We start from the raw sequence: 16,871 nt of genomic DNA on the forward strand, positions 1-16,871 counted from the left end.
GTGGGCTTCGATCTGCACATCTGAAGCAGACTGTCCACGGATCACTCTCAACACACTAACTTCAAAGATAAACTTTAATGCCAATCTCATCTGATCCTAAATATCCTTTTTTCCTTTGCCTGCCACCACCCTTCTATTCTTTCTCTCCGGTTAGACTCTTCACTCACTGTAGGCACTTAGCAGCACTATCCAATAAAAATATAATACAAGCCACACATTCAATTTTATTATTTTTTTTTAAGGATTTTATTTATTTGACAGAGAAAGACACAGGGAGAGAGGGAACACAACGCAGGGGGAGGGGAAGGGGCAGAAACAAGCCTCCCGGCAAGCAGGGAGCCCAACATGGGCCTCGATCCCAGGACCCTGGGACCATGACCTGAGCCGAAGACAGATGCTTAATGACTGAGCCACCCAGGCGCCCCCACACATTCAATTTTAAATTTATTAGTAGCCACATTTTTTGTTTGTTTGTTTGGTGGGGAGCAAAGCAAAATTTATTGAGCAATGGTACAAAGCTCCCCAAAGGGGGAAGGGACCCAAGAGGGTTTCCCTAGTAGCCACATTTTTTTTTCAAGATTTTACTTATTTATTTGACAAAGAGAGATCACAAGGAGGCAGAGAGGCAGGCAGAGAGAGAGAGGGAGAAACAGGCTCCCCGCTGAGCAGAGAACCCGATGTGGGGCTGGATCCCAGGACCCCGAGATCATGACCTGAGCCAAAGACAGAGGCATAGCCCACTGAGCCACCCAAGTGCCCCCTAGTAGCCACATTTTAAAAGAAGAAAAAAACAAGCAAAATTTTAAAAATATATGTTACTTAGTATAATACAGCCAAGATATCATTTCAATATGCAGTCAATGTTAAATTATTCATGAGATATTTTACTTTTTACCACATAGTAAGTCTTCAAAATCTGATGTATATTTTACACTTAAAGCACATCTGTTTGATCTAGCCATATTTCAAGTGCTCAAAAGTCTATGTGGCTAGTGGCTACAGTATGAGACAACACAGGTCTAAAATAACTCTTGGGTTTCTGGTGTCAGGTTGTTGGGGTTGAATACCCAGTTTTACCCCTAAAGAGTTATATGACCTCAGGCAATTTATTTAATCTCTCACTGTCTCAGTTTCCTCTTTAGCAAAATGGAGTTAATAACTGTACTTCATACCGTTGTTAGAGTTACTATATCCGAAGCACCAGGAAGAGTGCTTAGCACATAGACACTCTTAACACTGTTAAAATTTTCATTCTCCATCCAGTGGGATTTTTTTCCTGGGATGCAGGGGTGGCTCAATGTTCACAAATCAATTAACATGATACACATCAATAAGAGAAAGGGTAAAAATCATATGATCATTTCAACAGATGTAGAAAAAGCATTTGACAAAGTACAACATCATTCATGATAAAAACCCTTCACAAAGTAAGTTTAGAGGGAACATACCTCAACATAATAAAGGCCATATATGGAAAACCCACAGTGACTAACAGGGGAAAACTGAGAGCTTTTCCCCTAAGAGGAGGAACAAGAAAAGGATGTCCATTCTCACCACCTCTATTCACTACAGTACCAGAAGTCCTAGCTACAGCAATTAGACAGAATAAAGAAAGAAAAGGCATCCGAATTGGTAAGGAAGAAGTAAAACTCTATTTGCAATTGACATGGTACCAGTTATAAAAACCCTAAAGATTCCACTAAAAAACTACAACTGATAAATTAATTCAGTAAAGTCACAGTACACAAAAACAACATACAGAAACCTATGGCATCTCTATACACTAATAATGAAGCAGCCAAACAGCAATTAAGAAGACAATCCTATCCATAACTGCACCAAAAATAAGATACCCAGGGATAAACTTAACCAAGGAGGTGAAAGACACGTACTCTAAAAACTATAAAACACTGATGAAAGAAATTAAAGACAACACAAATGGAAAGATATTCTACGTTCTTGAATTAGAACAAATATTGTTAAAATGTCCATACTAGACACAGTGATCTACACACTCAATCCCTATCAAGATAACAACAGCATTTTTCATAGAACCAGAACAATCCTAAAATTTGTATGGAACCACAAAAGACCCCGAATAGCTCCCCTCCTCTTGAGGGGAGAAAAAAAAAAAAAAAAAAACAAAACCAAAAAACCCCCAATAACGTGAGGTACCACAATTCCAGATTTCAAGATATACCACAAAGCCGTAGTAATCAAAAGAGTATGATACTGGCACAAAAATACACACATAGATCAAGAGAACAGAATGGAGAACCCAGAAATAAATCCATGATTATTATATGGTCAATTACTCTTCAACAAAGAAGGAAGAATATGCAATGGGAGACAGTGTCTTCAACAAATGGTGCTGGGAAAAGGGGACACCTACATATAAAGGATGAAACTGGACCACTTTCTCCCACCACACACAAAAATAAACTCAAAATGGGATAAAAGAGCTAAATGTAAGACCTGAAACCATAAAAATCCTACAAGAGAACACAGGCAGTAATTTCTCTGACATCGGCCAAAGCAATATTTTTCTAGACTATGTCTCCTGAGGCAAGGAAAACAAAAGCAAAAATAAACTGTTGGGACTACATCAAAGTAAAGCTTCTGCACAGCGAAGGAAACAGTCAACAAAACTAAAAGACAACCTACTGAATAGGAGAGGATGTTTGCAAATAACATATCTAATAATGGGTTAGTATCCAAACTATATAAAGAATTTATACAACTCAACACAAAACAAAGAATCCAATTAAAAATGGACAGAAGACATGAACACACATTTCTCCAAAGAAGATATACAGATGGCCAACAGACACATAAAAGGATGCTCAACATCACTCATGAGGGAAATGCAAATCAAAACCCAATGAGATATCACCTCACACCTGTCCAAATAGCTAAAATCAAAAACACAACAACAAGGATTGGTGAGAATGTGGAGAAAAGGAACCCTTGTGCACAACTGGTGGAAATACAGAAAGGTATTTCCACTGTGGAAAACTGTAGGGCAATTCCTCAAACAATTAAAAACAGAATTACCATATGAATGGATATTCATGGCTCCATGGATTACCAAGGATGAATGGATAAAGAACAGGTGGTAGACATAAAGAGTGGAAGATCAGCCATAAAAAAATCTTACCATTTACGACAACAGGGATGGATCCAAAGGGTATAAGGTTAAAGTAAATAAGTCAGGGAAAGACAAACACCACAATTTCAACTATATGTGGAATTTAAGAAACAAAATAAGCAAAGGGGAAAAAAAAAAAGAGAGACAAACTAAGAAACAGACTCTTAAGTATAGAGAACAAACTCATGATTACCAGTGGGGAGGTGGGTAGGGGGATGGGTAAAATAGGAGATGGGGATTAAGGAGTGCATTTGTGATGAGCACTGGGTGATGTATGGAATTGCTGAATCAGTCACTATATGGTACACCTGAAGCTAATATAACACTGTATGTTATTAATACTAGAATTAAAATTTAAAAAGTAAAATAAACTTACCTATAAAGAAACTTCTAAAAAATGGGAAATATTGCCATTGGAGAAGTCTAAAAATAAATTATGAGACTGCTTTCCTAGTCTTGCTACTTTCATGCTATGATTCATGTGCCGGAAATGGCTCCTAAAGCAGTTACTTTACAACAATATTACATCAGAACAGCATCCGGATATAAGCTAAGTATTTCAAAGCTCATTTTTTTTTTTTTTAAGATTTTACTTATTTATTTGAGAGAGAGCGAGTGAGCGCACGCAGGAGTGAGGGGAAGAGCAGAGGAAAAGGGAGCAGCAGACTCCCTGCTCAAAGGGAGCCCAATGCAGGGCTCAATCCCAGGACCCTGAGATCATGACTTGAGCCAAAGTCGAAGACAAATGTTTAACCCACTAAGTCACCCAGGCATCCCTTAAAGGCTCATGTTTTAACTGGGGGTTCCCACCCCATTTCCTGTACAACCTAAACTAAAAAAATGGCACTTCTAAGTACATGAGACATTTCTGCTTAGTTTTGAATCTTTTACTTTGGCGGTGTGGGGGTGGGTGTGTGCAAACCTTTATTGAACGGTGAACTTTCTTTAAAATCAATTTTCATACCCTTAGCCAATTTCCTTTTAAATTCACAGAAACTGAAGGACTACGTTGAAGATTCTGAGTCTTTGCAGAAGTTTGCCAGCTTAAAATATTTCATTAGTCTACCTCATTTGATGAGCGTTCATTCAAGTTTCATACCACATCTTGAACCATACTTGTTCTTTACATTAAAAAAATTCATAAGGTTATCTCTAACCAATGTATATGACTTGAAAAGAAATAAAAACAGGCAAGATGAATAAATAATAGTAACAAAAAGCAACTACTTCCTCGCTGATTAGTCATTTGACTTTTCAACCCTGAACTTTATACCTGTCACTGAAGATGACTATTGTGAACTACCTAGAGGAACTGATAACATAAGCACCAACTGTTGTTCTTACCCTGATTAAGTTCAACGTTTTGCCTGAATGTGTAAAACTACTGACTTGAACTTCAACATGTAAAATGTAACTACACCTCCTTCTGGAAAGAATTTTTTCCCCTGAAGAAATCAGATTACACTAGTATAAAAAAAAAAAAAACTATTCATTCTCTCATTTGTTAAATGATATAATCATCGAAACATAGAGAAAACACATTTTAATGCAATCATCAAAAATTACAGTTGTCTTTTTTTAGGGGTATTTCCAGTGAGTGAATTATTCCACCAACAAAAGCTCAAATAAGAAATTCAACTTCTGTTTTCCATAGTTCTTTTTAATTCCCAAAATATCTTATTTCGATCTGCTTCTGAACAGCCTGTCCCCATAAACTGAGAGTGTTTCTCATATAAGAAGAACCTGAAGCTAGAAAGGAAATTGAATCCTGAAGTGGGCAATTAATTTGGCAATATTTGCTTCTTCCAATATGACTATGTCAAGATCAAAAACTAAATGAGAAACTGAAATTATTAAGTGTTAGGAAAAGGATAACTTAATTTAATCTCCATGGTCTAATAAAAGATCTTATTAGCACAGAAGCACATCCATTTCCATTCTTCTGAGACAAGAGAAAAAACAGAAAATGTACTTGTTTCTGTAAGGAGAAAGAACCTCTAGAACTTACGACTTGAAAATAATTAAAAAACTTCAACAAATCTTACCTGGCTCTCCTTGGCCAGGCAAAGAGCCCATCACGTACTAACCCAAAGTAAAAAATAACTAAACAGAGAAGCTGCTTCTTAATTTCTTATGCCTCAGAATTATTAATCTATTTCTAGGGAAGTGGGAAAATAAATTTCATATTAGCATTTTCTTTTCAGCACATAAAATTATGTAACTATCTAAAATGAGGCCATCCCATTTCGGGAAGCAACCACCATCACTAAATCATACTAGATCTTAAAGGCCCTTTTAGTTCTATTTTTTAAAAAATTTTATTTATTTATTTGACAGAGAGAGAGAGAGAGAACACAAGCAGGCAGAGTGGCAGGCAGAGGAAGAGAGAGAAGCAGGCTCCCCGCCGAGCAAGGAGCCTGATGCAGGCAGGCGGGACAGGATTCCAGACCCAGCTGGGATCATGACCTGAACCGAAGGCAGCTGCTTAACCGACTGAGCCACTCAAGCGTCCCAAGGGCCCTTTTAGTTCTGGAATTCTAACGACCCCTGTTGTCAAATAAGTGACCTGTCGTATCACATAACAAAGTATGCCCTAATAGACAATTCACAAAATGACAGAACTGCAAAGATCTTTAAGCAGAAATACGATATCCCCCAGCTCTAAAAAGTTTATAAAAATAAACACGCTCCCTTTGGCCAAAAACCTAAGAAATCTTTAGACCCACCCTAACAAAAGCAACAAAACAAAACAATCCCTATAAACAATGAAATTTAATTGCCTGATTCCATGTTCTATTTTGTTTCTTTTAAAGGACTAAAGGTAATAATATATTATATTAGAAAAAAACTGCATCCTTTATAATTGTTCCTACAATGCCATGTTACTCATTTGTATCCAAAGCAGCAGAAAGAGATGAGCATTGCTAACAGGGTAAGGGTACACCATTATGATATATGGGTGAAGGTATGTAAACAATGCTAGCTATTTTGGTACTTTCTGCATATTCTAAAGAAGCCAACTCAACACTATTATTTAACCCATTCTAATATTCAACTAGTCTCTGTGAGAAAACTTTCTTCACATTTATATTCTTCGAATACCAGCTTAACTTTGCTATTACCTGCTTTTTTAAAAAAAATACAGATAAAGCCTGATAATAATCTTACTATCACATGAGAACCATTATTCACTTATCAGTTAAGCAAAAGTCAAGGGAACTGATAACACAGAATGACAACATACGTAAATGGGCATTTCTGTTTAACATGGATAGGAATGAACTTGACGAATTTTTAGAGTAATCTGGCAACTGAAACCAGCATTTAAAATGTGAATTTCTATTATTTGGCAATTCCAATCCTGGAAATGTACATATAGAAATACCAATATCCTGGGCGCCTGGGTGGCTCAGTCGGTTAAGCATCTGCCTTCAGCTCAGGTTGTGATCTTAGAGTCCCAGGATCGAGTCCCACATCAGGCTCCCTACTCAGCGGGGAGTCTGCTTGTTCTCTCTCTCTCTCTCTCTCTCTCTCTCTCAAAAAATGAAATATCTTAAAAAAAACAAACAAACCAATATCCTACATAAAGACATGCCGAAGGATGCTTATCGGAGCATTTTCTTATAGCAAAAATTTTGGATACAATCTAAGTGTTCGTTGATAGGGAAATAGTTAAATATAGCCTGGTAGCGTTTTCATTGGAACACTGCACAGCCTTTAGAAAAAATGCTACAGAGTTGCATATACAAACTGGGAAAGGCGTTGAAGTTATATAATTAAGTACACACACACACACACACACACACACACACACACACACACACACACACATAGTTCCAGAATACATATTTTTTTTAAGAATGAGATAATAAAAATTAAAAAAATAATGCCCAAGCAACAGGTCTGTGTGTTGACTAAGCAGAAAGTCTCAGAGGATTCTCACCACAGCAGCACAACAGAACTTTCTTTGATGATGGAAGTGTTCTGTATCTGTGCTATCCAGGAAGGTACCTACTAGGCATATGTAGTCAATGAGCACTTGAAAAGTAGCTAGTATGACTAAGGAACTGAATTTTTATTTTTATTTTCTATTAAACATAAATTAAAATTACCACATATGACTAGTGGCTACCATACTAAACAGCATGACGCTGAAGTTTTAACACCTAGAAGGTAGGATATGACTAGCCAGAAGGTGGTTTCATGTCTGATTAAAAAAAAAAAAAAAAAAAAAAGCAGCAATGTGATAATGAGTAACTATGTCTCTCTTGACCTTCTCTTCTGGGCAATTTATATGTGAGACGTAGGTTCACACGGTACAAAGAAACATGAACTATGTTCGAAAGACTGTTTCTGGTCTTCTTTTCAAAGGAGAAATATGGGCACAGCACACACTTTAGGATTCAAGGATTCATTGAATCAAAGGATTCAATGATTCCTCTGCATGAGGAAGGTTCATTTAGGGTCTCTATAGTTCCAAGTTGTATTATCATAGCAGTCATCAAAAAATACTTGCTGTCTTAAAATTCCAGGATTGTCACTTTAAGTAAAATCAAATAATGCCTAAGGAATACCAATCTGAGATTACCCCCCCTTCTGGAATACTGCAATGGCCCCCCACACTGGTCATCCTGCTTCCACATTCTCCCACCACTCCCTTCCATTCTTTCTTTGCTGACATAAAAATGTCTCCAAAATATTAACTGGTTATCCTATTTCTCAGCTCAAATTCCATTTTCATAGATTGCCATTGCTAACTCTAGCAAGTTTCAAGCTCCATCACCATTGTTACTGCCTGAGTTCTCTTTTCTTCTGAAGGTCCGCATCTGACTTCTATAAACATCTCCCCAACAGTCACCTACCTCCAGCTTTGAACTACCCAACCTATTCTTTTCACAGCCACCAAATCCATCTGTCCACAACTCAAATCTTGAAATGCTACGCTTTTGTTTAAAACCATCCATGGCTGGGCGCCTGGGTGGCTCAGTCGTTAAGCGTCTGCCTTCAGCTCAGGTCATGATCCCAGGGTCCTGGAATCAAGCCCCACATCGGGTTCCCTGCTCAGCGAGAAGCCTGCTTCTCCCTCTCCCAGTCTTGCTGCTTGTGTTCCCTCTCTCGCCGTCTCTCTGTCAAATAAATAAATAAAATCTTTTTAAAAAATAAAAAATAAACATCAATGGTTACCCTCTGCCAAATTAAAAAAAAAATTTTTTTTTAAACCATCAATGGCTACCCTCTGCGGATAGCAGAGGTTCCTAGGAAACTGCAAACAGGTTACAGGTTGAACCAAGATATTAATCCTCTCATCTTTTAAGACAGCCAGGTAGGGCCTGGGGCTACTGCAAAGCAGGTCACTACCCACCATGAGTAGCTTTATCTATTTTGTATGACCAATCTCTCCATTACCGTATTAACTGACATAATTTTTTTAAATATACAGATTTTTTTTGATATGTTATTTATTTATTTGACAGACACAAGCAGGCAGAGAAGCAGGCAGAGAGAGAGGGAGAAGCAGGCTCCCTGCTGAGAAAAGAACCCAATGCAGGGCTCGATCCCAGGAACCTGAGATCATGACCTGAGCCAAAGGCAGAGGCTTAACCCACTGAGCCACCAGGGTGCCCCTAACTGACATAATTTTTATTATGCTAAAAACATAACCTAAAATTTACCATCTTAACCATTTTTAAGTGTACAGTTCAGTAATGCAAAGTATATTCACACTGTTGTGAAACAGATTTCTAGAACTTTTTAATCTTGCAAATATGAAACTCTATACCCATCAAATAAATCCCCTTTAGTTCTTCCTCCTAAGTCCTAGTAACTCCATTCTAGTTCCCATTTCTATGAATTTAATTACTTTAGTGGAATCATACAGCATGTCTTTTTGTGACTAATATTTCTCATAGCAGTGTCCTCGAGTTTCATTCCCATTGTAGCATGTTGTAGGATTCCCTTCCTTTGTAAGGTTGAATAATATTCCGCTCTGTGTGTGTGTTTGTGTGTGTGTGTGTGTTTATCCATTCATTCAACATAAACATTTGGATTACTTCTACTCCTTGGGTTTTGTGAGTAGTGCTGCTATGAACACAGGTGTGCAAATATCTCTGAGACACTGCTTTCAACTCTTTTGGATATATACCCAGAAATGAGGTTGCTGGATTATACAGTAATTCTATCTTTTTTTGAGGAAATTCCATAACGTTTTCCATAGCAGCGGGATCATTTTACAATTCCACCAACAGTGTAGAGCTCCAATTTCTCCACATCCTTGCCAACAGTTATTTTTTTTCTTTTTTTAATGATAGCCATCCTAATGGATGCGATCGCTCATTATGATTTCGATAGGCATCTCTCTTATGATTACTGATACTGAGCATCTATTCATGCTTTTTGACCACTTATATGAAATCTTTGGGAAAATGTCTATTCAAGTCCTTTGCCCAGTTTTTAATCAGTTTACTATTGAGCTACAGGTTCTTTATATACTGAGGATACTAACCCCTTATCAGATACATGATTTGCAAATATTTTCCCCCATTCCATAGGTTGCCTTTTTACTCTTGGCCCCATCCTTTGAGCCACGAATGTTTTAAAGTTTGATATAGTCCCATTTGCCTGTTTTTGCTTTCATTCCCTGTGCCTTCTGTGTTATATCCAACCAAGAAGTCATTATGAAGTCCAATGTCATGAAGCCTTCCCTTATGTTTCCTTCTAAGTATTTACAGTTGGGTGTTTATGTCTGTAATGCATTTCCAGTTAATTTTTGTATATGGTGTAAGACAAAGGTCCAACTTCATTCTTTTGTGCTTGGATATGCAGTTTTCCCAATACCATTTGTTGAAGAAACTGTCCTTTTCCCTACTGAGTGATCTTGGTACCGTTGCCAAAGATCATCTGACCATACATGCAAGGGTTTATTTACAGACTCTAGCCTACTGGTCTATTTGTCTTTATGCCAGTACCAGTTTGATTACCTTGAATTGCTGGTTTTCATTACTGCAGTTTTTGTAATGTTTTGAAATCAAGAAGTATAAGCCCTCCAACTTTTTTCTTCTTTTTCAAAACTGCTTTCACTATTCAGATACCAAGTATTTTTTTTTTTATGTGTGCTATAATGGGGAAAAAAAAAAAAGATTGGGAACGACTGAGCCCTATAGAAGATTGCCTTAAAACTTTTTATTTATATATATCCCAGGAGGTTTTCAATGGTATGTATCCCTTGAACGAAAGATGTAATTTCTTAAATAAACATGGTATTTTAATATAAATGTATACCATCCTTCTAAATGTATTCAGTGGATTCTATACACTATAGGGAAATTATGACACACAGCAACGTCTGTTAAAAAATGATCTTCTCTAAAAGTAATTTTTTTTCTCCTTAAATTCTTATTTCCATTCCATTTCCTCCAAAGTGCTATTCTAATATTATTTTTATTATTAATCCAAAAATTTCTCTGCAGAAACATGAACTGAGAAAAGTGTTCTTGTGGTAAGACTCCACATATTAGAATTTTTCTTCTTGACTTCTTGCAATTATTATTAAAAGTTGATAACTGAGAAAAACAACACATACATATCACAAATTTTGATGACAGACATAAAAGCAAAAATTATTAGGAAATGTCTCAGAGAGATGGATGGGGGAGTTCACGGTGCCTTGATTAAAGGGGAAGTTTTTTTAAAACACCCTGAAGCAACTTACTGTAATAATATTCAGAATATGTGAAAGATGAGCCTTTAGTGAAGTGGGAGAAGGGCAGGTAGAAAACTAGGTACTTTCATAAGAGTATATGGAAATTAATTTATTTTAAACTACCTGTTTCCAATTAACCCTTGGGCAAATTTCCATATAACTCCAAAGTATTAACTTCCATCTGATGACCCTGTACTGTGTAAAATTTAAATTCCCGACAATCTCTGCAGCTTCTTCCCTCACCACACCCTACTCTCCCACAATTTCCTACTTGCAGCTTTCTGAACCCATCCCCTTTCACATCCCATTTTCTCTCCATCTGATGGGATAAGACTTGGTAAAGCTGATGCTTCCTCTCCAACAACTTCCCTGAATCCCCTGTAGAGCATGAACTAACACTCCTTCATTTTCCAACCCTCATGTGCCCAATTACAGGACAACACCTTAACACTCCTTTTACATGCTTATTTCCTTTATTGACAGGAGGCTCCTTGAGGAGAGGAACCTATTTTATTCACCCTTTAAGACCTCTTTGTTCTTAGTACATGGGAAGTACTCAACAAACACTAGCTCTATGAAGGAATTAAAGACTACGTTATGTCTCAGTTTCCTCATTGACAAATTTTATTTCAATCTTCCAATCTTAAATTGCTAACAAAATCCATTAACCCCACAAATTTTCTGAAACTCCTATAAACGTTCCCCCCCCCCAGTAGGATCGCAAACAAGAGAAAGTTTTTCACAAAGCATAAAAAATGGGTATTTTATGTCCTTTGTAATATCCCATCATGTAAAGTGACCCCATGATTTTAGGTGATCCTAAAAAGCACACTTTGCTCAGTGACTGTATAAAAACATGACTTTAATTGATGACTCCAACATAACTCCCTGCATGCTTTATCTTCTATCTTTCTGGTAAGAGATGAGAAGGAAAGCTGCCTTACTTTAGTATGTCACTAGGAAATTATTTTCTTATCAAGTAAATTAGGAGATCCACAATATTGTAATACCCATTACCTCCAAATATTCTGATTCTCCCTCTCTGTACATGTATTTCTTTCTCTGCCCAACTTGATTATAAATACCACAAAGTTCTGGTCTAAAAATCCAGTCTCACTGGAAATTATGCCACTGTAGTTTACGTGAGGACCCCTACTATTACCCATCTCTGAAATTTCAAAGTATGAAACCAAACGTTTTGTCTGAAATAGCATCTGAGGAGAAACAAGACTTAATAGTTATCACTAATGTAAACATTCAGAAATAGTAAGGTTCTAGACCTCTTTTAAAGCCATAGAAGAGGGACACCTGGATGGCTCAGTAAGTTAAGCATCTGCCTTCAGTTCAGGTCATGATCCCAGTGTCCTGGGATCAAGTCCTGCCCCGGGCTCCTCGCTCAGCAGGGAACCTGCTTCTCCTTCTGCCTGCTGTTCCCCCTGCTTGTGTACGCACTCTCTCTCTCTGACAAATTAAAAAAAAAAAAAAAAAATCTTTAAAGCCACAGAAGATAATCTCATTTCACAATTGAAGATACAAAGTAACAAAGTCATACTGTTATTCTCCAACAATTCAAATATGGAAGAGAGTAGTACTGAGTTCTGGATGTCCAGGTGCCAGTTATCATTAGGTCTATGCCAGCCGTCCACATTGAAATAATTAAAACAACTAATAAGCCTTCAAGATTATTATTGTTGTTTTGGTTTTACATATGCCCTATAAATGAGCTGGAATAAGAAATTAAAACTATATAAGCTAGGAAGATAAAATGATCTCATGACTCCTTTCCCAATAATCATTTATAACATTAATAAAAGTGAAGCAAAGCAAGGTCAAACACCATCAGTAGGTTAAGGCAGGTCCTACCCGAGTAGTTCAGTTTCTCTTAATGAAGAGCCCTTTACAAATTCTATTTTTTTTTCTTTGTTTGTTTTTTAATAAAACAAGACACGCAGTGATTATAGGAATCTATAGCACTAGTCATCCCTAGAATTCCAAATACATTATTAAGAGTAGGACAAGATATTTTGATGATCTTTATTAGTAAATTAAAGCACTGTTTTAACTGTAAAATATTGGTTTGTTAAAGGGGCTCACTGGTTAAGTTCTTTCTCCATTTATTTTCTACTTGAATTGATGAAAGCCCCAATAATACCAATATACACAAACCTAAGAATTTGATTTAAAAGGATAATAAATTAAATCACACTCGTAAGCCTGTAAGCGCATACAGCAAATTAATCCAGATGCTTAGGGGTACGCCTATATATCCCCAACTGCCTGGATTTAGTTGATATCCTTACACTAGCCTTCACTGTGTGACCTTGGACAAGTATTCAACCTGTATGTGCCTAAATTTTGGCACCTCTAATTGTGCTATACAATATGGTAGGCACTAGCTGCAACTGAAACATTTTAATTAATTTAAGCTTAAATTAAGTAAAATTAAAAATTCAGTTCTTTGGTAGCACTTGCCACATTTCAAGGGCTCAAGAGCTAGATGTGGCTAGAGGCTACCATACTGGACAACACAGACATAGTGATAAAAACAAGTAAGACAGTATGACTGAGAGTAACAAATATGATCAAGGGGGCAGGAAGGACTACATTAGATTTAGTGATCAGAAAAGGCCTCCATGAGGTGTTGACATCTGAGATGAGGCTTGACTAACAAGACGTAGCTAGAATGCAAAGATCTGCATACAGCCGCCAAAGCAGAGGCAAGAGCAAGGGCAGAGGCCTCCAGCACAAGTAAGCCTGACTGGTTTAACCACAACAAAGCATGTCTGAAGCACAAGAGGGTAAGGGGAGAGTAAACCCGGTGCGAGAAGTGGCAGGAGGCAGGGCTCCGCGGGCCTTATAAACAATGTAAGAACCTCAGATTTTATATCAAGTGCAATTAAAAGCCTTAGAGTTATAAAGGGGCATGTCATGATCTAAATGGTCTTTAAAAGCTCACTCTGGCTGCTTTTGGAAAATAATTACAAGAAGCCAATAGTGGAAGCAGGAAGTTCTGTGACAAGACGGGTGCCGCCGCCCAGATGAAAGAAGAGGGGGGGAGTGGCAGTGGGATCGAGAAAATGTGTTGTTTCCTCCGCATCCTGTGTCCACCGTCCTGGCTCCCCCATCCTCCACAACCTGGCCCCTTGAAAAAGTCAACTTCTTATTTTTAGCTCCTCAATGGCCTGTAAATATGCCTGGCGCCTCCACCAGTCCACAGAAACTGTCCTGAGGTCCCACTCACCGGCATCTTCCCCAAACCAATGGGCACTCACGCATTCTTACCTTAGCTGACCTCAGCTCCATCTGCAACTGCTGACGCTCTGCCGTTTCATCAAATCCTCTCCTCCCTGTGCTTCCCAGCATTGCTCTCACCTGGTTTTCCCCTTTCTCTGTCTTCTTCCCATTAACGTCTACATGACTCATAAACAGCAGCCTCCTCTAAGGGTTCGTCTTCAGTACTCAGTTCGCTTCACTGCATACACCATCTTGGAGACTGAACTGACCCTTCTGGCTGGTAATCCTCAAATTAACATCGCTGGCCCGGAGGGGAATTACTAACTTCTAGACCTCTAGATTGTGTTTGACCGCACTCCCTCCCTTGGACATACCAGAAACATTTCACATGCAAAAGGTCCAAAGCCTATCCCCTTCATTCTCTCTCATTAAACGTCCTCGCCCAGGCCAAAGGCCTTCTCAGCATTCTCAGTCATCAGCTACGCCCCCACCACCGGATGATCTTCACCAGGTCCTGCAGACTCTACCTCCTGATGGCTTCCCGCTCTATCTCTTCCTCTCAAGTCCTGCTGAGGTGATTTCAGTTCAAGCTCACAAGGCTTCTTGGATTATTGGAACAACCTCCCACCAATCTCCCTGCTTTCCATCTTGCCACACTGCCACCAAAGCACAGAACAGGATGAATGTGAGTACAAACCACCATGTCCTTTCTCTGCTGGAAGTCTTTCAAAGGCGTCCCACCATTTCCACAGGTTTCTCCTGATTAAACGCTTTACCACCTTTACAGCCTCATCTCCCCACACCCTCCTCTTCAGGCGTGGAGCTCTTCTTAGTTCTCTAAATGTCACCTCATTTCAGGCCGCCCTTCCTCTGCACACCCTATGACCTCTCCCCTACGCACCTGTTACTTCGAAGGTGGGCTTCCGTATGACCACTTCAGGGAGTGTCCGCTAGTGCCAATACATATATGTGCATGTATGCATATACACACACACGTGTGTCAATCATGCCGTACGGCTGTTACTTTTTGTCCCAGTAAACCACAGCCCCTAGAGGGCAGAGACCGCCCCCCTTATTTGCTCTGCAGCACTACTGACCCGCACAGAGTAAACATGCACAGATACTTCCGATTTGGTATCTTCTACATTGAAGAAACGGGAAGGAGTTTATTTACTGGGCCTTTTCTCACCATTCCAGTACAGCACAAAATGACCAAAATGACAGCGCGGTACTACAAAACCAAACGTGCTTCAGGTGGGAAATGCGAAGAAACCAATAAACACAAATGGGAGAAACGTGGGAAATTCTGAGAAGCTATGCAGTATCTAAGAAACCAACTTGGGACTTTATACTACCCGGACAAGGGCTTACTTAACACTGCGTGATGATAATGACAGGGGGAAGGCGTCTCTTCTCAGTCAAGGAAATTAACTTTTCCTGGCCGCGTTGCTGTAATTTTCGTTCCTACCGTCGATTCGCCCTCACTTCCTGACAGGTTTTCCTTATGTGGGAGACGCTTACTCACCACCTCAGGAGTCACTCACTTGTCAATCAGACATTTATTCTCTACATCTGAGTGGGGGGCGAGGAGCTGGAAGAAGGGAGACCTGGCGATGATGAACACTTTCAGGAGGGAGGGTGGCAGAAGGCCCCAGGGATGGAGGAGGGGGCGGGAGGTTGAGGCAGTACCGGGGGAGAGCGCTGACAGCTGGCAAGGCACGGGAAGGAGGATGCGATCGCCGCCGAGCAAGCCGTGCGGAACAGGGAACGGTGGAGGGAGGGGGAGATGGAGAGGGCACTCGGAGAGAAAGCTGGGGAGGAGGGCGAGGGCAGTGGAGTCGGCAGAGGCGACAGGAAGCAAGGCGCAGTTCTGGCCAGAGGGCGAAGGTTCAGGAGAGAGCTGGGCGAGAGGAAGACAACACCGACGCCGCCAAGGCGGACGGAGCTGTAGGACGAGGAGGGCAGGGGATCATCGCGGTGCGAAGAGGGAAGAGCTGGGGGAACGAGGCGCTCTGAAGGCAGCGGGGCGGCTAGGAGACCCGAACCCGCGTTGGAGCGGGGGAAGGGAGAGGCGAGGGGCACTTACTGGGGTCCCTCCGCACGGCGCCGCTGGGGGTCTCCTCCCGCAGATGAGGGAAGAGGAAGTCCCGGGCGGCCTGGAGGTCCTGGAAGTAGCAGAACTGGACAATGGAGCAAGCCATGGCTCCGGGAACCCCGCTCGGGGACCCACCTCACCTCACCACACCCTGCCCCCTGAGACCCCACGGCTTCCACAGCCGAGTCCGCACTGCTTTAGCCGCGCAGGGGCGGGGAAACCAAACCGGAAGCTGTCAGCGCGCTCGGGCCCGCCGCCTCGCAGCGCTGCGCATGCGCGGAACGGCCCAGGCTGGCCGGGGGCTGGCGAGGTCCGAGTCATGTGACCGGCGGCTCCCGGGGAACCAACGTCGACGTGTACCCTGGCTGCCGGGTTTCGTCCCGGCTCTGCGCCTACACCCGGGAACGAACCCTTTTATTCGTTCTGGCTTTAAGCCAGAGATGACCTAATTGGACGTTGTGCTCGCCAGGCTTTGAGTCATTTAACCAATCTTATTGATGTCCTACTGTTGGCACGATCCTGATATTCCAGAGAAGAATCCCTGTTAAACTCAGCGCAGGCCAGAGGGGGACGGTCCACCACACAAGCCTCAGAGTTTGAAGAGCTTGCTTTCTCTTTTGGAAATCAGCCCCGTGAAGACTAACGTTTAAATGCTCCTTCTGTAAATTCCCATAGTGCTATGCACGGCCTAATAT

General features: G+C 40.4%; 1 protein-coding gene across 1 annotated transcript in view; it reads right to left on the reverse strand.

The window, feature by feature from the left end:
• RAB3GAP2 (RAB3 GTPase activating non-catalytic protein subunit 2) overlaps positions 1 to 16,420 on the reverse strand; it is a 93,824-nt gene extending 77,404 nt beyond the window's left edge. The window contains 1 exon segment of the mRNA XM_047703648.1: positions 16,168 to 16,420. Coding sequence (XP_047559604.1) covers positions 16,168 to 16,282 — 115 coding nt within the window. The 5' untranslated portion in view covers positions 16,283 to 16,420.
• Between the last annotated feature and the right edge of the window lie 451 nt (positions 16,421 to 16,871).

Source organism: Lutra lutra, chromosome 15 (genome assembly GCF_902655055.1).
Source record: "Lutra lutra chromosome 15, mLutLut1.2, whole genome shotgun sequence".
NCBI lineage: Eukaryota > Metazoa > Chordata > Mammalia > Carnivora > Mustelidae > Lutra > Lutra lutra.